A 22,854-nucleotide genomic window follows, 5' to 3' on the forward strand; every position below is an offset into this window, starting at 1 on the left:
GTTTGTATGTTTTTGCCAGCCTGATAATTCCATCCCATGTCAAAGGCAGTAATTGGCAGACCTGCTATACTGACACTAAAAGCGCCCTACCTTCCCGACCCAGGCCACACTCCACTCGCAAACAGGGAGCTACCATGGCGCTCTTGGGCAGTATACCCTTTGCTGATATTGTGGAGCTGCTCTGTGGTCCACTCCGCACATATTTGCAAAACACTGTGGACGTTCAGGCAAAGTAGCAGGCTTGCGTTGGTCAAGCTGTCCTCAAGACATTGTTTCAGACCTTTGCACCAAGCACTGTCTAGCCACCGCTTAAGGGTGTACTGCTGTACAGTCTTTGCGCAGCATGTGTTTCTACAGCCACTCATGCAATGAATAGAATATGTGCTTAGCCAGTAAGCATCTGTTCGATGCTTGTAGTGCTTTAGATTCACATGTGCCCGCCCACCTTCCCGGAAGCCAGTGGATGCTGCAGATATCTTTTAATTTTAATGTCTTTCTTTTCTACTTGCATGGTCACTTAACTTCTATACTCACTACTCCATACATACTCTCACCTGCTGGGCGAAAAGTAAATTAACAATGGAGTTAGTGACATGTCGGTGAGTGGCGCATTTACCGCCAGAGGAGTTACTGAAACCTCAGGACTCAAAAGCTTTCATCGAAGAAAAACAACTTGCAACATCTGACCCAAACACTAAATGGCAGGAGTATGTCCAGCATGGGAATCTACAGCACTACATGCCAAGGACAGGTGCTTACAGGGTACGTTGCATTTTTCCTTCTGTATGTTACCCATATTTAAAAATACAGATAGGAAACATGATGGTTTTCTGTCCATATTTATGTATAAAAATGAGTTCAAACTGAAAATCGGGAGCCCTAGTTATAATTATAATACGCAGTGATTAGGTTTATGCCTCTCTGGGATATTCACATATACCTGTATTCTTTTTTATAATCAGCAGTTATTGGCATCATGACTCTGCAATATTCACACATGCAAACACGCACGCATACACACACACTTTGATCTGTTTTATAATCAGCAGTTAGTGGGTTTAAGACTGCAATATTCACACACACAAGCATACACACACACACTTAGCTCTGTTTTATATTCAGCAGTTAAGGGTGTTAATGACTGCGATATTCGCACATTGATTTGTTTTATAGTCTGCAGAATAGGGGTTTATGACTGTGATAGTCACCCACAAACACACACACTTTAATCTGTTTTATAATCATCAGTGATAAGCAGGAGTGCTCGTGTGTATGCGTCTGTGGGATGTTCGCCTACTTGTAGAACAATTGTGTAACCAGCACATAGAAGGGTTTCTGTCGCATGATGAGCAGTTGTGGTGTTCATGCTTAACTGGAATACTTGCCTACGCTTAGAACTGTTTTCTCATTTCAGAGCTTGTAGTCGACAGTGGAGGTGCAACGGCTGGTGTTAATGCTGATGAAGAGACGCAGGCCAATGCTGTCCAGGCCTATCGAAGACGAGAACGCTGGAGCAGTCCTTCAGGTGCAGACATTGTGCTATTTAGAATTGATTCAATAATCTGTGCAGAAGACAATTTAGAAGTCTTTTAAATCTTGTATAGTGAGCGAGAGCCAAGGTGTTCAATTGGACTACCCTTTTTAGCTCATACTTTTTTAAGGTGACTGGTTCTGATTCTCACACTTCAGCCTTTAGGAACGACCCGCTTGTTAGTACCAGTGCTACAATATATGAGAGGTTTAGTTAAGTGACAGAGGAGCTAGGGGCCAGTTTATAATTCCAACAGATAGCAGGTAGGTTTACAATTGGAGACATGTTCCAGTCTCCTGGATGTGGCATCAGTGGTTTGTGCAGATGTGTTGTGTGTGCACCCTGATAGTTCAGAGCGCTGCAATATGAAAGCAATTGGTGGATAATGTTTCTGTTTAAAAGCAGGCTTTACAACTCTTTATAATCTGCCTAGGTGCTTAGGGGCTGTACTAGATCGAGGTGTCCAATGTTGGTCTGCCTAGGCCAGACCTAACCCAAATTTGAAAATCCTAATGAGGATATTAGGGAAATCTGGAATGGATTTAGCCCTCGCGGATCAGTGCTGCTCACCCCTCCTTCAGCTATAGGTGAAGGTCGCTGCTACAAAGAAGCAGTTGACACGTTCTAGTTCGAAGAGATGATTTCCTGCTTTCTCCATCCTCACATGGATACTTCTGCAGTGTGGTAAATATTTGATTTACCGTCTTAATTTCTATGCAGGTAAGTACTTAAACAAAAATAACTCAATCGGAAAGAAAGAGGCAGAGTCCGTGGTGTTAGAGTTCTTAGGGGTTTTATTCCTTAAAAAGGAATGGTCATGGTACCAGATCGGATATCGGGTTCCTGCCACCACTGGGGTGCAGGAAGGGATAGAGCAATATTTTATTGACAATACATAGCTTATATACTTAAATCATATAATGAATACCAATACAGTAGGCGTAACAGCTGGGAGAAACAAGATAAGAGCACACACGTGGTAGTGATACGTAATTAGAAGGCGTGAACTAGGCGTGAACATAGAGGCGTGTGCTAGAAACGTCATATGTAAGTGTCACGAGTAGGTGGGTACAAAGCAGAATTTGGCAATGTCAGCAGAAATCTGAGGCCTGGATGCGCGCGCAGCTGCATGACGTGTGATTGACGTGAAACTGGAGGGTGCAGGGGACTTGACATTTACACTGGCGGAAAGAGACAGAAGTCTGGCATGTCAGATCAACTCGTACCTCTATCATATCTGGTATCTGATGTTTAGGAACCATATTATCTAGAAGGAAAAGGTCTCTGGGGCAGAAGCTATTCTATACTGACTGTGAGTGCGTGTATAAGCGTCTAAGTGTCTGCATGAGATGCGAGGGGGCATGGGCCTACCATAGTAACAGAGGCTATGAATTACTTGCACGGAGACAGTGAGGCCGGGCCCTTTGCTCTGCAGCTGGGGGGATGTTTACTTAAACTAGTAGGTAGGAATGCATTTTCGAGGAGCGGAACAGATAATTCGAAGGTTGAATTCAGTCTTGGCAGGCAGCAGGCTGAGCTAAGCGCCGTTAGCCGCACAGGGAGTAAGGCAGAGGTCACGGGTACAGAGGCAGCCCCGGCTGAGGCGTTCAGAGTCAGAAGGCAGAAAAAGGCTCGATGGCAGAATTCAGGGCCTACTTCGCCAGAGCTGAAAAACGTGTAAAGTACACCACAAAAAGACGTTGGCATGGCATACTTAGGAACGGAATATTCAACCCATTCAGGGTGGGTCTGAAAGAGGACATGTTAACGTTGGATGCAAATGTATTTGCGTCTTCATAGCTGGCACAGGAGGGAAGTTACATGCACTTTAAGCTCGTACATGGAGACGGTGGGGTACACGTTAGGGAACATTTCTTGACCATAAAATTTATATTTCCTCATTCCCTCCTTGTTCCCTACGGACCCTTCATGATATATCGATCCTCATGAATCGATCAGTCTGTTCTTGTAACATCATTTGCTCTTCCTTCTTATTTTCGCGTTTTGAGTGAAAACTGGAATGTGCAATGCACGATGTGGCGCACAGACCACAAATCGCTGGCCCACACTGTAGGCACAGGCAGCAACTGAATACTATGACAAGGGCAATGCCTAGGAAGGATAGGATCTTCCATCCCCAAGCGGTCAACGTTGTCCAGAACCAACCGGACCAAGTCCAGGTGCCTGGATTCTGATGTATCAAACTTGCAATTTTATGAAGACGTGTAATAGCTTGGTATACCGTTGGCGCGTTTTCTGGAATGAAAACACAGCAACTTGACCCGATGACCTTACAAGCTCCGCCTCTATCTGCCAAGATGACGTCAATAACAAGACGATTCTGAAGAACAACAACCCGCATGGCGGACTGCTCCTCTGTTAAGTTGCCTAGAGCGGAGGTAGTTTCATTCACTACTGCTTCAAGTGTTCTAGTTAATCTACGTATTAGTTTACTATTTTGGACGGGGCCTGTGAAGAAAAAGAATCCTTTATTGAAATCTGTGTATTGCTCCCATGCCGTTTCAGTATAGTCGACAATCGGGAGATCTCTTCGGAGTCTATTCTTTACTAGATTTGTATTTCTGTGATAATCAGGAGGGGCTAGAAAAACAGGTGGCAGAAGGAATGCAATGTAACAGGTACCATCCCAATCTAGAGGTAAGCGTATGTATGCAGTATGGCCACAAACAAAATAGGAATGACGAGTAGCTCTAAAGGAAGACTTGCCTTGATCACTGAATTCGACCACAGTAGTACATTTACTATGACCTAAGTGTACTGAACCCTTCTTTCTGACACATAAATCACCAGTGACTGGTAATACTGACATAGCAGGGAGAACTGGTGCAGCTTCGGATTCGACAGTAAGAATCATAAGGTTAATTGTATAATTACCTAATCCATATACTTCATTTTCTAGATCAGTTCCTATTCTAATGGGGAGTCCCTTCTTGTCAGGGTAACAGGCATTGAGCAGAACTAGGTTCAGGTTTCCCCAAATCCAATTTCCCTCGAAAACAGCAATATCAGGATTTAAAGAATTAATTAATCTAAACCATGCACCACAGGAGCCATTGTGAGTGAACGGGTACGGAAAGAGAGGCAGAACTCCCTTGTATTTCTGATAGGGAGGGAGTCGGCCACATATCCAACAGTTTGTAGCATTGTTAGTCTGATGGGAGTGATGTAACATACTAATGAATGTATTGTTGCGCAGCGCAAGTCTGTAAGATAGTTCATGAGGAGGTAATTCACTAAAAGAATGTTCGGCAGTGACATTGAAATGAAATGAAATGAAATGAAAATTGCACTTGTATAGCGCTATCTACCCGGAGGCCTCGTAGCGCTTATGACTGAAAGCTTACTTAACGCAGGCTCGGGCAGATCAGCAGGGTTTAGCATACAAGTGGGTTTTCAGAGCTTTCCTGAAGGCGAGATGATTAGTGGTTTCTCGCAGGGGTAAAGGAAGAGTGTTCCAAAGCTTAGCCGCAGTGTGTGAGAAAGAGCGGCCTCCCCAACGGGCTTTCTTGATTCTTGATTGTAGAGAGGTGTGGCTCACTGGTTAGAGGCGGCAGACCCGAGTGCAGAGAACGGCCCGGGACCAGGGTTCGATTCCCGACGCGGCATGGTCTTGGACCAGGATCAGCGGACTGATAATTCTCGCATCGGTGCCCACTCCGACCAGGGAGCACACTCGGCAACTCTGGGCATTAGCTTGCCTCATCTCTACAACGGCCCCCACAGACGCCAGGGATGCCTGGTTTCACCCTGGAGACACCCAAATGGGACCATCTCACAGGGAAAACCAGGACGGGTTCCCCAGCAGTCTACAGCGCCGGGACACTCGGGTAGAGTAACTGTGCGCTATACAAGTACCCCACATTTACATTTACATCTAGTCAAGGTAGCCAATTGGAGGGTCCCGGATCGTAGGGCGCGGGGTGGAACATAGGGAGTGACCATGGGCTGTAAGATTGCAGGGCCTTAGCGAAAAAAGGCTTTGTGTAGAATACACATGGCCTTGAATTGAACTCTGGCCGCTATGGGGAGCCAGTGAAGTTCCCTTAGGGCATTCCTTGCTGACTGCCAGCGAGGGAGATTGTAGAGCAGCCGGGCCACACTGTTTTGGGCGACTTGGAGCTTCTGGGTGACAAAGGATGGGGCTCCCATATAGAGGGCGTTCCCATAGTCCAGGCGAGATAGTACGAGGGCCTGGACCAGGATCCTCCTTGCTTGAAATGGAAGCAGAGGGAGCACTTTCCGCAGCATCCTCATCAATCCAAAACATGTAGCGGATGTTTTTATGGCTTGGGCTGAGAAGTTCAAGGCCGTGTCAAGCCAGATCCCCAGGCTTTTTATTTGGGGCTTGGGGGCAGGAGGTGGACCCAAACATGGTGGCCAGATGGATGCAAAGACAGAGGGCGAAGGATTACCCAATAGCATGACATCTGTCTTCTCCCCATTTAGTTTTAAACAGGAAGATTGCATCCATCTGGCAACAGCCTCTAGACAGGGGCCTAAGGTGTTGGACGATCCCTCCGAGTGGTCTAACGAGACCACCAGTTGGGTATCGTCTGCGTAGGTGACAATACGCACACCGAAGGGTTGGACTATCCTGTCTAGGGGTTCCATGTAGGTGTTAAACAGGGTGGGGCTCAGGGATGAGCCCTGGGGAACCCCACACCTGAGTGGGTGTTTAGGTGACACCACCTCGCCCTCGAAGACCTGGAAAAAGCGGTCAGCCAGGAAGGAAGTCAGCCATTCCAGGGCCGCGCCCGACACGCCCATGTCCGCCAGACGTTGTAATAGCGTGACATGGTTTACCGTGTCGAACGCGGCGCTGAGGTCTAATAAGATAATGGCGACTTTTCCTCCCCGGTCTAACACTGCTCTTGCCTCCTCTGTTACTGCCAGAAGGGCGGTTTCAGTCCCATGTAGAGGGCGAAACCCTGTTTGGGAGGCACGTAGAAGGCTATTTGATTCCAAATAGCTCATCAAGGTGTTATTTACGTGCCTCTCCAGCAGTTTGCTTAGCCAGGGAAGCAAGGAGACAGGACGGTAGTTCGCCAAATTGGACTGGTCAAGATTGGGCTTCTTCAACAAAGCCCTCACCATCGCACTTTGTAAGCAGATTGTTCACGCTTGAAGATAGGGTAGTATATGGGAAGCAATATACTGGCAACAATAATCAGAAGACTTAGAAAAAACATAATCAATAATGTCACTATACAGTGACTGCGGAGTGATTTACAATATGTACGTTTCTTGAGTTGTCTCTCTCTCTCTCTATCTCGATCTAGGGGATACATGTCAGAAACTATTTAACCGATTCACCTAGGGGAGGACTTAAACAATTAAACTGTCTGACTTGCTAGATCGAAGTTTTGTTCGATACTCTTCTTGGGGAGTTTTCTCTCTTTTTGCAACTTTGAAGTCTTTAGTATCGAGGCAGTCCTTTGAGGGGGTGGACGAGTCAGTTTCTGGCAACAGTTCATTACATTTTTTTAATATGACTCGTGTGGATCCACCCCTTTCGGCCTTCCACTTTGATTGCGGTCCTTGTGGTAAGAAGGACGATCTTCGGCTCCTTCCAGCGGGGCTCCAGCGGGCTTTTCCTGTCGAAGTTGCGAATTAACACCGTATCCCCGGGACGGACATCGTGTGGCTTTACATCAGTGTTGTCGGGAAAGGCTGCAGCAACCTGTGAACGACATTATTGGAGTGCAGACATCAAGGAGGCAAGGTAATCTGTCAGCATGTTACAATCAACATCAGTTATTTTCTTAGGCATGGGCGTCCCCCACATATTCGGTGGTCGGCCAAAGACCACTTCATACGGGGATAGTCCTGATCTCGAATGGGGGACCATTCTCATATAGAACAGTGCAACGGGCAGGGCGACTATCCAGTCGACCCCTTTCTCTTTACATATTTTAGCAAGGCGCGTTTTCAGTGTCTGGTTATGCCTTTCTACAAGGCCAGCGGCCTTGGGATGTCGGACACAATGGAATCTCCACTGATATCCTAGCAGGAGGGAAACCTGTTTCATGAGCTCGGATGAGAATGGCTGTCCGTTATCTGAGTACACGATACGAGGCAAGCCGTACCGTGGGAAGAATTCTCGAACCAGCTGCCTGGCAGTGGTCGGAGCAGTGTAATCTGGGACTGGATATGCTTCGGTCCAACGGGAAAGTGCACAAACAACTACGAGGACGTACTTGAATCCTCAACAACGGTCCATCTGGATATAATCCATCTGGAGGACTTCAAAAGGGTGATCGGGAGGATGGAATCCACCTTGCTCTACAGGGACGCTTTTACCTGGATTGAACTGACAACAGATCATGCAAGTACGCACTTTCTGTTTTGCTGCTGCTCGTAAGTGTTTGTTGTACCAGAGATTCTGTAAACTGTCTAACATAGCTTTTTCTCCTAGATGTGCTGGACTATGTGCTGTATTTATTATGACTTGAACCATAGAGTCGGGGAGAAACCATGTAGATTTTCCCTTCGTCATCCAACCTTGATCTGTCTGAATCCCTCCTAGTTCAGTCCATTTCTTTATTTCATCTGGAGTAGCATGTGTCTGAATATCGATTACATCTAGTGTCGGATCCCTAACTGCCATACAATGTGTCGGTACTATGATCTTTGTCACGTCAGTTGTCTGGGTGTGAGTCAATGCTGTATGTTTTGCTGTTTGGTCTGCCAGGTCGTTACCCTGGGAAACAGAATCTGTAACTTTAGTATGTGCTTTACACTTCATGATGGATATGCCTGAAGGCAGATGTATTGCTTCTAACAGTGCTTGAATGAGGGGACCGTGTTGGATCTTGGCACCGTGAGAGGTCAAAAACCCTCGTTCTTGCCATAACACTCCGAAGTCGTGTACGACTCCGAAAGCATAACGTGAATCTGTGTATATGTTAACATTTCTGTTCTTGGCTAGTATACAGGCTCGGGTCAGAGCGATGAGCTCCGCTGCTTGAGCAGACAGTGTATCAATACGATATGTTTCTTTAACTTCAGTTTCAGTGGTCACTGCATACGCGGCCACTAGTTCTCCTGTGTTTGTTCTCATACATGAACCATCCACATAAAGTGTCAGGTCTGGATTTGTCAGTGGAACATCTGTTAAGTCTCGTCGGGGCTTTGTTACTGCATTAATGATCTCTATACAATCATGCGGGGCTGAATTAGTCATACTCGAAGGTAACAATGTTGCGGGATTCAGAATGCTGCAGCGTCTGATTTCTATGTGTGGCTGGAATAGTGTGGCTGGAATAGTGTCAATTCATAACCTGTCAATCGTGCTATAGTCAAGTGTTGAGTCTGGGTTCGGTTTAGAAGAACCTCTACAGAATGTGGAACTTGTACTGTTAATTGATGTCCTAAAACAATTGAGTCGCTCTGTCTGATTGCTAGGGCTGTTGCTGCTACTGACTTTAAGCACGCAGGGAGTGCCTGGGCTACTGAATCCAATGTACTTGAAAAATAAGCGCAAGGCTTATGTGATCCCGCTTGAACTTGAGTGAGGACAGACAACGCTGTACCATCACGTTCTGTAACAAAAAGTGTAAAAGGTTTGCTGTAACACGGTGTCGCTAAAACTGGTGCTTGGCATAAAGCTTTCTTTAATTCCTCAAAGGCCTGTGTATGTTCCTGAGTCCAAGGAAGGACAGTCGAAGTCGCTGCCTCCTGTGTTGTCAACTGAATGAGTGGTTTAGCTAGAAATGCATACTGAGGAATCCATTGTCTGCAGTACGAGGTGAGGCCTATAAAGGCCCGCACTTCCTTTTGTGTCTGGGGTTGTGGCATATTTACAATTAACTGGATACGGTCAGGAGTGAGCTGTCTCCCCACTTTGGACAGCAAGTGACCCAAGTACACAACTTGCTGAACACAGAATTGTAGCTTCGAAGGAGACACCTTGTGTCCCTTGTCGGCCAGAAAATGTAAAACTGTCAGGGATGCTTGTTCACATTCGGGCTCACTTCGTGCGGTGATCAGCAGATCATCGACGTATTGCAGTAAGGCGGTGTTAACTGGCATTTGAATACAATCAAGTTGTCTTTTCAGTGCTTGACTATAGATGCTGGGGCTTTCTGTGAATCCTTGAGGTGCGCGTGAAAATTTGAAACTTCGTCCATTTAAACTGAATCCGAAGAGGTATTGGCTCTCTGGATCAATGGGCACACTGAAGAAGGCGTTCTTGAGGTCAATTACAGTAAAGAACGTTGCTTCTGAGTCAATAGCCGTCAATAGGGAAGAGATGTCAGGAACCACAGGGTACTGTGGAACGATGCATTTATTCAGTTCTCGTAAATCAATCACCAGCCGATATACTGGTGGTGCATTGGAATCAGTACGTTTAAGAATCGGAATGATAGGGGAATTACAGATATTGGAGTCGGTCTCTACGACCACTCCTTGGGCAATGAGCTCTTCAATGATTTCCAGTAAAGCCACTACAGCATCGGGTGGTAACTTGTATTGTCTTATTCTCGGTAAAACAACTCCTTGTTTGAGTGTAACACGGTATGGTGTGATGTGCATGCAACCTACATCGGTCGGGCCTTGTGCCCACAGGTGTTCTGGTACATTTTTCAATCTGACATCAAACTCTCGTAATACATAGTGACCCTTAAAGTCACGCAGGAAAAGTCTAACTCCTTCCGGAGAACAACATATCACAGCTCCTAGAGCCTTCAATGTTTTGATACCTAACAGATTTTCTGGACATGATTTCGTAAGTAACAAGTCTGTAACACGTGATAATGGACCCACAGCCAGGGGGACGGGTTTCGATACCTCATTTACAATAGGCTGTCCTGAAAAACCAAGGGAAACATTCTGTAAGCCTGAGAGGGGTGCCCCTGGGACTTCATTATGGCTGATGGTTGTGCGGCTTGCCCCTGTGTCAATTAAAAACTTTCTGTCTTTTCCCAATACTTGACTGTGTACATAAGGACCCTCTTGATCTACAGGAACCTCAATGAGAGGCAAGCCAACCTCCCTCTCTAGGCTGTTTCATGTGTATCGTTGATAATCGGGATAATCAGATTGGGCATACTGGCACATCTGCCGTGAAACTTGCTGCGTCGCGGCTATGGGCTGTGGCTGTGGCTGTGATACCGTTGCGTTTTGTCCTGTATGTGGTGGGGCATGCATAGGTTGTGCATTCTGTGAAGTCTGTTGCTGGCCCTGGTCTTGTCTAGGCGGATGCGGTCTTTCCTTAGTTTTACCTGTTGCTATATTGTGTTTCAGGACTGGGCATTCATGTATGTAGTGACCTGGCTGCTTGCAATAATTGCATGTCCCTTTAACGGGAGCTGCTGCATTTCCTGTCTGGGCCGTACCCTTTCTCTGGCCGTCGGCTGGAACCGACTGGGCCACTAACATTTTCATTTTTGTGTCTTTCATGCGTCTCTGTTCATGATCCTGTTCTTCTCTGATTCTGTTCTGATGGTACTGTAACATCTGTAACATCTGGGATGGCGTATTTGCTTGCCATGTACTCTCAACCTTATATACACGGTTCTTAACTGATGTCAAGGAATTCTCGACTAATTTCGTTACAAAAAGATGCGGGTACGACTCGCTACCTGGTTTTAGGCCACTATTAATAATGAAACATTTCTCGAATCTTGAATAGAAGTCACTAGTATCTTCATCGTGTTTCTGTTTACAGGCTGAGATTGCGTCCCAGTCTTCCTTTTTAGTGGTCAGTAATCTTGGTAGAACCTGTACTATCAAACCTGGTAATGCTTTAGCTTTCTCCCCAAGGCCTAGCCCTGGAGTACGAAGTTTTTCCTCGTCTTCTATTTCTGTCCATATAATCTTTTTGTCTCCCACCTCCCATTCTCTTTCCTTGAGTTTCTCGTAGATGCCGGTGGGCAACAATACCTTTAACAATTTCATAACATCAGTATATGTGTAATCTCCCATCAGTAACATGTCTTTAAGTTCTCTGTGAAAACCTGCAGGGTCTTTATCGTGACAGGGCACTAGTTTCTTCATCTCCAATAGTTCTAACTTGGTCAGAGGTGTGTATACATACACACGTTTCAAGGTATTATCGGCACCCATAACTGGATGTACTTCTCGTAATGGGTTCTGCCTTTCAAAACGCTCCATATGAAACATTTTTCTGTCTGGGGGCGGAGCGGAAACATATTGTGGGCCTAAGAAAGTGTTGTATCTGTGCCGTTGTTCTAGAATTATTTGGATTAACTTGGTACTTAGGCCTCTCCATCTATCCATGAGTAGTGCTTCTAATGTATCGTGTAAGGGACCTGGATCAGAATGTTTATTTCTGTATAACGTGAGGAGGTGCTGAATCATATATATACCTGCTAATTTCTGCTCGTCTGGGGATAGGTTCAGAAATGTCTGCGCTACTGTGTCATCATTGTATATATTAGCATTGTCAGCCCATAGTACTGCTGACCGGGCTAGTTCTTGTTCATCCATAGAATTGAGTACATGGTACCCCATTCGTTCTCGAAGCATTTTATCAGTGTCTTGAAACAGATATTCAGGAGAATTCGGTTTTGATATGCCAGAGAGAAAAACTCTCTTGCTTTCTGGACGAATGCCTTTCCTAAGGTAAGTTCCCTTACCTACATACGCTATCGTATTGGTAGTTGTTTCTGGTTCTTCAGGTCCTTCCTCCTCCTCGGAGGAGGCATTTTCTTTTTCTTTTTCGTGTATTTCTATTACTGTTTTCCTTATTTTCTTGTACATACTAGCTATACAATTCACTTTATCATGTTTTCCTTCGGCTATATTTTGACCCCACTTGTTTAGTGCTTCCATTTCATCCTGGTCTGTCTCAGGCCTGTCTCGGTCTCTTATTAAGCAATTTATGAAAAAACGTAATATATATGCTTGAGTGTCAACTTTCTGATGTGCCAGGGCCTCCTTAATACTTTCAGGATTTTCCACAGTCTGGACAAAATGATATATTCTATCTAGGTGATCAGTCATCCCTGAGAATAACACTAGATAATCTGTAGCTTGTCGCAAGCGTAGTGATGCTATCAACATTCTATCGTCTTTGCCGGGTACTGGATCGTATCTGCAAACTGGAAGGGGTTCTTTGAGTATGTCGAGACGGGGTGATTGGAATGTAGGGTGCTTCTGCATGTCCCTAAGGTGTAATCTGTGTGTTGCTGGCGGGGTCTGGAAACCCCCGGTCGCACCTCCTGAGGCGGAGGCTTGGGCATTTTCCCTCTGTGGAGTCTGTATGTGTACTTGAACTTGTCTCTTAATAGGATCAGGCAAAAACGGATTTGGTATCTTAACCTTAGGTGTGGGAAGTGGTGGGGGTGGAGGGACAGGCTGTCGGACGGGGGAACTTTGTTGCGGTAATGGCGGGATATGGTCTTGAGGTGGGTTGCCATCTCCGTCACCGTCAGTAGGCGGGGCGCGTGAATTGGTGTAAGCGGGTGCTACATCATCTAGATAGGAATTCAGAAATATGTCTTTAGTAGTCCTGTGATTTACTTTAGTTGGAACCAATGGTGGCGGCAGATCTTTCGGTATGTCTGAAGTGGCTTCAGGCGAACCCTCGGCCACTAAGTACATGCCATTTACAAGATTGTTTCGTGCGCGGTCTACTTGTTCTGCTTTTACTCGGATTCCTTCATTAACTAATTCATTTTCTCGGACTTTATCCGACGCCTCTCTAAGTCTGTCTTCTTTTCGTAGTTCTTTCTCGGCTCGTTTATGTGATTCTTTACGCCATAATTCTATGGCATCTTTCTGTGATTGTCTGGCTTTCTTTCTCCATAGTGCTTCTTCTACTTTCAGGATGCACTCAGCATCCCACGTTCCTGTAACGGGCCATCTGTGTTTTTCTTCTAGGTGCTTAGTATAATCGGCCCATAAATCTAGATACAGTATGGCGTCTATGCCATGCTTATGGTACATGAAATTTCCAGGCGTGTCCCTAGGGGGGATAGGAATTTCTTCCTCTAGTATCCCTTTCCTAGTTCCTATCTGCTTTAACTTATTGAAAAACTGCATCTTGTTTACTTAGTACTGTATATTCAATCCTTGCTACTTAACTCTGAACACAACTAGTTACACAAAAACACAATAATGTACATTAAACAATCACTCATACCACGACATTAATCACATGAAAAAACATTTTGAACATATATCTCTACCCTAGATACTGGATGTACTGCTAAACAGCACAGATACACTGTCGAAGATAGTGCAAGAACTTGAATAACTGATATACTGCTAAACAGTACAGATACACTGTCTAAAACAGTGCAGACCGCGTTTGTGTACCCAAACCCGTCTTTACCGGATACATAATAATGCACCCGTCTAGATACGTCCCAGCAATGGTACTCACCGGGAAGCACGGAATCGGAAGGCCTCGGAAAACTCGACTGGACTGGACCGGACTGGACTCGACTCGACTCGACTCGACACGTGGATACTTCGGAAACTGGTGGGCCTCTTGACACCTCGGACCTTGCTTCTTTCGGCTAGGCTCTGGTCGGGATCCTCCGCACTCCTCACCGCCTCGTCTGGGTGCTGATCGCAGTCTCCGTCACCTCCGTGGGCCAGAGGGAGATACAGGAAATCCTGCGGGTACGCGTAGTTCCGTCTTGACTGATGGCAGGGGGCAAAGCTTGCAACGCACCAACCGGCGCGTGGGGTGGGGGAGGGGTCCCTGTTCGGGCGCCAAAATAATGTGGTAAATATTTGATTTACTGTCTTAATTTCTATGCAGGTAAGTACTTAAACAAAAATAACTCAATCGGAAAGAAAGAGGCAGAGTCCGTGGTGTTAGAGTTCTTAGGGGTTTTATTCCTTAAAAAGGAATGGTCATGGTACCAGATCGGATATCGGGTTCCTGCCACCACTGGGGTGCAGGAAGGGATAGAGCAATATTTTATTGACAATACATAGCTTATATACTTAAATCATATAATGAATACCAATACAGTAGGCGTAACAGCTGGGAGAAACAAGATAAGAGCACACACGTGGTAGTGATACGTAATTAGAAGGCGTGAACTAGGCGTGAACATAGAGGCGTGTGCTAGAAACGTCATATGTAAGTGTCACAAGTAGGTGGGTACAAAGCAGAATTTGGCAATGTCAGCAGAAATCTGAGGCCTGGATGCGCGCGCAGCTGCATGACGTGTGATTGACGTGAAACTGGAGGGTGCAGGGGACTTGACATTTACACTGGCGGAAAGAGACAGAAGTCTGGCATGTCAGATCAACTCGTACCTCTATCATATCTGGTATCTGATGTTTAGGAACCATATTATCTAGAAGGAAAAGGTCTCTGGGGCAGAAGCTATTCTATACTGACTGTGAGTGCGTGTATAAGCGTCTAAGTGTCTGCATGAGATGCGAGGGGGCATGGGCCTACCATAGTAACAGAGGCTATGAATTACTTGCACGGAGACAGTGAGGCCGGGCCCTTTGCTCTGCAGCTGGGGGGATGTTTACTTAAACTAGTAGGTAGGAATGCATTTTCGAGGAGCGGAACAGATAATTCGAAGGTTGAATTCAGTCTTGGCAGGCAGCAGGCTGAGCTAAGCGCCGTTAGCCGCACAGGGAGTAAGGCAGAGGTCACGGGTACAGAGGCAGACCCGGCTGAGGCGTTCAGAGTCAGAAGGCAGAAAAAGGCTCGATGGCAGAATTCAGGGCCTACTTCGCCAGAGCTGAAAACGTGTAAAGTACACCACAAAAAGACGTTGGCATGGCATACTTAGGAACGGAATATTCAACCCATTCAGGGTGGGTCTGAAAGAGGACATGTTAACGTTGGACGCAAATGTATTTGCGTCTTCATAGCTTGCACAGGAGGGAAGTTACATGCACTTTAAGCTCGTACATGGAGACGGTGGGGTACACGTTAGGGAACATTTCTTGACCATAAAATTTATATTTCCTCAGCAGGAGGGTTGTTCATGATGACAGTGACGCCTTTGAGGTATGGTTTTATTTGTTTACATATGTTCTTATTTGTTTACCCATAATAAGTGAGTTTTGACATGTGTTTTGTGCATTCTTAAACATAACTGGGAATTTCAGTGGTTTTCCACGTTTGAGCCTCATTCACAGCTTACCTTTTAACTGTGTTTTTTTTTCCAGTGAACATAAATATGTGCACGAAGCTCGGATCCTATGACAACAACAGCGCTCACTCCAAGGTGCTCAGTTAATTTATTAGTGCCCATTCACTATCCAATTTGGTGATGCGGTTGGCACTATGGCCTTAGTCATGGATGACATTGGCAAACAATACGTCACTATATATATTTACACCAATGTAAAACATTTGAAACATACTATGTGTCCATCACACGAGCAACCAGGGCACCATCTTGGAGTGTTCCTGATTCACCGCGCCAGATTACTTCTCTCCATCTGGGGGTGATCAGCGTTCATGTCCCATACATTTTCCACTGCATACTCATTTTGGTTAAAAGGAGAACCGCTGCCAAATCAGTCAATGCATTAATAGATCGGTTTTGTTGAGTACAGTGACGACTCTTATCATGCCCCCGTGGGCCAAGTCTGCTGCCACTCTTGTAGGTGAAACTTAGGTTAATCACATCTTAATGGATCAATGCCAGTCCATACTGCTGGCTCAATAAATATATGTGTGTGTGTGTATGTATACATACACACACATATATATATATATATATATATATATATGCATTAATAGATCTGCCTTGTTGAGTACAGGGATGACTCCTATCGTGCCCTAGTGGGCCAAGTCTACTGCAACTGATGTAGGCAAAACTTATCTCAATCGGTTAAAAAGCTGTTTCCCATGTTAATCACATCCTAATGGATTCAATGGCAGCCTGTACTGCTTGCTCAAAATATATATATATATATGTGTGTGTCTGAATATATAAATATATATATATATATATATATATATATATATATATATATATATATATATATATATATATATATATATATATATATATATATATAACCTACTGGGGGTCGCCAGGAGGTAGTTATAGTTAGGATTTTTTTCAATGTTAAATCTCAAAATTCTATTTGGAATAACTTTGGCGCCGGTTGACGAATCTGCTTGAAAAATTCCTCAAAATGGCCTCGCGGCGCTCCGCTCCTTCCCTGAAAATGTGGGGGGGATTCGTGAAGCGGGGGCGAGATAAAAGGGGGGTCCCAAAACATGTTTTCCCCATGTTAATTTCCATAGGGCGGTCGACCTCACTTTTAGCCCGAACGGCTGAATGGATTTCCACATAGCTTGGCAAAATTGTAGGGACTGGAAGCCCGATGTGCCTTTGCTATGTCTCAAGATATGTGCTCCAGTGGATTTTGAGTAGTTTAGGTAAAAAAAAAAATATATATCTATAGCAGCGCCCCGGTACGCGCTCCGGGGAGCGCTCCGGGCTCGCCACGCGACTTGCGCACAGAAAGCTGATTGGCTCTCGGGTGTCTGTAAACATTCCAAACAGTCAGGAGCGGCCGCCATCTTGTGTCTCGGTAGGATCGAGACACAAGAGGTGGCAAAAACAAAGGGTGAAATGACCATAAGGGGGCAGGGGTAGACCCCCCTGACCCCCTAGGTTTGATGTGGGGGTCATAAAAGGGCCGCGCGGGGCATAAAATTATTTTTATTTTTTTCGATTTTCGCGGGGGTAGCGCCCGGTACGCGCTCCGGGGAGCGGACCGCGGAGCGTACCATGGGGGAAAAAAGAAAGACAGTTTTTTTAAAATGTAGCATTTTCATATAAATTGGGGGTCGTTCTGAAAAGAACTGTTTTTTTTCTTCTTTTTGTTGTTTTATATTTTTTTTGTTTTTTGGACCATTTTTTGATTTTCAGAACAATTTTATATTTTTTTGTAGTTTTTCTGGGGTGAAACAAAAGACAGGGAATTGCAAACAGCTCAACTGGAGCAAAAAAATAGAAAAAAATTAAAGTTGCTTGCTGCAGTGATGGTTGTCTGCAGCTAGATTAAGTAAAGTGATGCTCTGCTCACCATATGATATTGTTTTGTTGCAATATATGCAAACAAATTTAAATTTTGAAAACTTGGTTTGGACATTAGGGACCATCTCCCTAGCCTCTGCACCCGATGGAGTGAGTTGGTTGGAGGTGCTTGAAGTAGAAGGATGGGGAGGGTTCTTGGTCAGTTCCCTGACTTCTGCTCTTGAATGTTTGGGTGCATCCTCTGCATATGCCTTATCATAGTGTGGTTCCCAAACGAATATTTCTTGTTTGGGTTCCCTCTTGACAGTTCTTGGTCACAGATGAGGCAAGTCACCTTTGCTGCATTTACCTTTTTGGCACCCCTTGGCATCTTGAAAAACTCCCAAATAAAATGTTCCTTTGGTCTGTATGGGGAATTGTCCTCAGGCAGATATTGCCTCTCCTTCTGCTCCTCTTCGTCCTCCTCTTCTTCATGACCACCAATGTGGTCTTGTAGTGATCCTTGTGGTGGTAGTGGAGGTGTTGGTGGTGTAGATGCACCTGCTACTACTGAAGCCATTTCTCACAGAATGCAGGTCTTCTTCTCTCAAACAACAAAGTGAAAATGAGGAAAAAAGGTGGGGTCTTTCATCATTTGGAAAACAAAACTGTTGTGAACCAATCAAAAGTGTTATTTTCAGGTCACATGACCCGACGTGCGTACGCTACGTGCCCAGGGGCGCGTCGCGTAAGCACGTTGAATGCTTCCGGGTGCGTTTACGCCGTGCGTATCACGCGGACGCGGCTACGCGATACGTCACGCTCATGTTTTCGATCGCGACATTGGCTCTAATGGGACGCTTCCCGGTTCGCGCACCGGGGCGCTTCAAACGAGTATGCTCTCCGGGGCGCTCACCGGGGCGCGCACCGGGAGCGCTCCGAGGCAAAAATATATATATATATATATATATATATATATATATATATATATATATATAAATGAATAAATAAAATAAAAAAATGGGAAAAATTGTAGGGACTGGTAGCCCGATGTGCCTTTGCTATACTCAAGTGGTTTTTACAAAAATTACCTTTGAAAAAAATATATATTGTGCTACATTGGGCTATGTATATGTTAGAGGCCAAATGTAGCCCAATGTAGCCCAAAGATGGCCACCAGAGACAAAAAAAAACAAATGTAGCCCAAATATCAGCCATATGTAGCCCAACTATAGCCCAATGATAGAATGTACCAGAGCGTTAACAGTCTTACTTATAAAGTGAGACTTATAGTTAGGAATTAGCATTTAAAAAACCTATGAAATTCACTGAAAAAAACATAGGTTTCACACCAGTTATAGTTAGGAATTAGCATTTAAAAAACCTATGAAATTCACTGAAAAAACCATAGGTTGCACACCAGTTATAGTTAGGAATTAGCATTTAAAAAACCTATTAAATTCACTGAAAAAACCATAGGTTTCACACCAGTTATAGTTACCTGGAAATTTTACTGACATAAAACCATTGGAATTCCCACGTTATAGTTAGTTGGACTCACTATAACTTGCGCGCCTGCAATGCACTGCTGATGACATCACATATTACATCACTCATGACATGGTCAGTGACATCACTCATGACATCACTGATGACACCATCCTTGTGACAGAGTGACTGACCTCCTTTTACTGTAAAGTAACCCTTGAAACACATATTCAAAAATAGAAACTAATATTTACAAAAAAGTGGAAATACCTATACCAGCTGCCTTTCACATCGTTCCACCCGAGTGGGCTTTTGTTCATTGCGCAACATTATACCTCAGCATTTCTCTTGGGCTATTATTGTAACTGTTCTTTTAATATATTGTCCAGGTAAAGATTATTCCAAAATGAACCTAACGGAAATGATACAATATCGCCCAAGTGGGCCAGTAACCAGTCTGTATGTATAATTGGCCTTTGGTGACCTTTTAAACGATATCTCCCTGTGTGTGGTATCACGTGTTGTGAACCTTACAACTTTTCCGTGATGTTTGTATCTTCCTTGACCTGTAAATGAGAGAGCAACCCATTAAAATGTATACTTAAATCAGATCACGTATACCTTAGATTAACCAATTACTTGCAGTTGCAGCTTAGTTTTTAAAAACAAAACAATCTCAATAAAACAACCCTGGACTTCTTCTTAACCGAGATGGACCGCTAGTGCCTCATCACCATTGTGCCCTGATGGGTACAGTGTATGATATTTAATTATCATCCTAGACTCCAACTGTCTCAGTTCTCTCAACCTGTCACCTCCTCTTTCTCGTCTCGGTATACAATCTAATACCACAAATGATAAGAGGCTTGTGTTCTGCTTGTGTTCCTTGAAAAAATGTCTTGCAATGGGATATTGCTTGTCATGATGATTGATTGCCCTTAGGTGCTCCAAAACTCATTTTTTAGCCTTGTGAATTGTACTGCCAATGTAGTACAAGTTACACGGGCACCTAAGGGCATAGACTGCATACTCAGTTTCACAGGATACATGCTTTTGGATTTTGAAGGGACTACATTCGGCCGATAGTTTAACAGATTTGCAACTAGTACTATATTTGCAGGCTTTGCATTTCCCGCAAATAAAAAACCCTTGCACTTTTTCACCTGCCATTCTATTTTGTTTAGGCAGCATTGCTGGACTGTCCATGTCTTTAACAGATTGCGCTCTTCAAAATGTTATCTGCGGTGAATTGCTTATAGCTTGTTCTAAATCAGGGTCTGTTCTTAATATGTTCCAATGTTTTTCCAGACATTTCCTTATTTCACATGCCTTATTGCTATATGTAGTCACAAATCTTATTTTCTCTTGAGAGGAAACATTCTCCCTGACCTTCAGCAACTCTGTTCTTTCTCTTATTTCCACTTTACTGCAAGCAGTAGCAATGCATTGATTGCTGTATCCCCTCTCTTTGAATCTTTTAACCATTGTTGTACACTCATTTTTGTACCCCTCCATGGTGCTGCAATTTCTTTTCGCACGGTGTAATTCTCCATAGGGGATACTTTGAATTATGCTGTTTGGGTGACAGCTCCGAGCATGTAGCATATATATATATTCACTGAAAAAACCATAGGTTTCACACCAGTTATAGTTAGGAATTAGCATTTAAAAAACCTATGAAATTCACTGAAAAAACCATAGGTTTCACACCGGTTATAGTTAGGAATTAGCATTTAAAAAACCTATTAAATTCACTGAAAAAACCATAGGTTTCACACCAGTTATAGTTAGCTGGACATTTTACTGATATAAAACCATTGAAATTCCCACGTTATAGTTAGTCGGACTCACTATAACTTGCGCGTGCAATGCACTGCTGATGACATCACATATTACATCACTCATGGCATGGTGAGTGACATCACTCATGACATCACTGATGACACCATCCTTGTGACACAGTGACAGACCTCCTCTCAGTGTAAAGTAACCCTTGAGACACATATTCAAAAATAGAAACTGAAATTTTTAAAAAATGGACATACCTATATCAGTTACAACAAGCAATTCTGTACTTCCACTATCTATATACACATCCACTCATTCACCAACAGTTCTATATAGTCACTCATACATATACTCACTCATCATATGAAGAGATACACCTATACATCCTGTTACACACCAACATTCATCCAAAAGTTACTCACACACATATTCACACGTGCAAATAAACTATTGAACAACCATTTATTTGAATATAGAGTTATACACACACTTCCACCTTACTTCTATTGAAAATTACACATATTTATTCTCTTAAACAATCACTTATAGAAACACATACTTATTTAAACAGGAACTCTTACAATCTCTTACTCTCACATATACTCACTTATATACATCAATATTCATATATACTAGATTAAAACATATGTAGTTACTGATAAAGACACTAGTGAGACAGTCATTCACTCACTAACAAACACATATAGACACTCATCCACCCATACAGTCCTGTACATATGCTGTCTTCAAAACACATACAAACAAAGAGTCAGTCACTCATGCATCTATGTGCTAAGTAATACCCCCACCAAACCATATAGACACTCAAACTGATACTAATAAAAATATCAAATAACCCATATACATACGCATGTAGCTACTTATCAACACATGTAGCCACTTATAAACAAAGTGAAACACTAATATATGTATATAAATATTTAAACATAACTCACTAATATTTATTTTTCAGACAGACACATATTCACTGGATGGTGTCATCAGTGATGTCATGAGTGATGTCACTCACCATGTCATGAGTGATGTAATATGTGATGTCATCAGCAGTGCATTGCACGCGCAAGTTATAGTGAGTCCGACTAACTATAACGTGGGAATTTCAATGGTTTTATATCAGTAAAATTTCCAGCTAACTATAACTGGTGTGAAACCTATGGTTTTTTCAGTGAATTTAATAGGTTTTTTAAATGCTAATTCCTAACTATAACCGGTGTGAAACCTATGGTTTTTTCAGTGAATTTCATAGGTTTTTTAAATGCTAATTCCTAACTATAACTGGTGTGAAACCTATGGTTTTTTCAGTGAATTTCATAGGTTTTGTTAATGCTAATTCCTAACTATAAGTTTCACTTTATAAATAAGACTGTTAGCACTCTAGTTGTTCTTTTTAACACTCTGGTACATTCTGTCATTGGGCTACAGTTGGGCTACATCTAGTTGAAATTTGGGCTACATTTACAATTTTTGGTCTCTGGTGGCCATCTTTGGGCTACATTGGGCTACTTTGGGCTACATTTGGGCTCTAACATATATTAAGCCCAATGTAGCACAATACATATTTTTCTAAAGTTAATTTTTTTACAAACCACTTCAGAATAGGGCTACCTGTCCCTACAATTATCCCATTTTTATTTTTTTTATTTTTGGGGGGAGCGCTCCCGGAGCGCGCCCCGGAGAGCGCCCCGAAAAGCGTATTTCTGAAAAGCGCCCCCGGGCGCGCTCCGGGGAGCGTCCCGTGAGCGCCAATATCGCAAACGAAAACATGATCGTGACGTATCGCGTAGCCGCGACCGCGTGATACGCACGGCGTAAGCGCAGCCGGAAGTACTCGAGCGAATACGATCGCACAACGTAAACTTCCGACGCGCTTACGCTGCGCGCCCCCGGGCGCGCCCCGGGCGCGTAGCGTAAGCGCGTCGGGTCATGTGAGCAGAAAATAACACTTTTCATTGGCTCATAACAGTTTTAGTTTCATAATGATGAAGCCCCTGGTCTTGTGACCTGAAAATAACACTTCTCATTGGTTCAGGACAGTTTTTTTTCTAAATGATGAAAGACCCCACCTTTTTTCCTTATTCT

The 22,854-nt window shown here is 43.9% G+C and overlaps 1 protein-coding gene across 1 annotated transcript in view; it reads left to right on the forward strand.

Moving 5' to 3' along the window:
• Window positions 1–1,414: 1,414 nt before the first annotated feature.
• Window positions 1,415–22,854, forward strand: part of LOC147660680 (uncharacterized) — a gene marked incomplete at its 5' end in the record, with an annotated part of 41,060 nt that continues 19,620 nt past the window's right edge. Inside the window, one exon of the mRNA XM_086951540.1 lies at window positions 1,415–1,525. Within this exon, the coding sequence (XP_086807666.1) occupies window positions 1,415–1,525 (111 nt within the window). The remainder of the gene's footprint in view (window positions 1,526–22,854) is intronic.

This window comes from Lissotriton vulgaris, unplaced genomic scaffold, assembly GCF_964263255.1.
Source record: "Lissotriton vulgaris unplaced genomic scaffold, aLisVul1.2 SCAFFOLD_3920, whole genome shotgun sequence".
In the NCBI taxonomy this organism is placed as follows: domain Eukaryota; kingdom Metazoa; phylum Chordata; class Amphibia; order Caudata; family Salamandridae; genus Lissotriton; species Lissotriton vulgaris.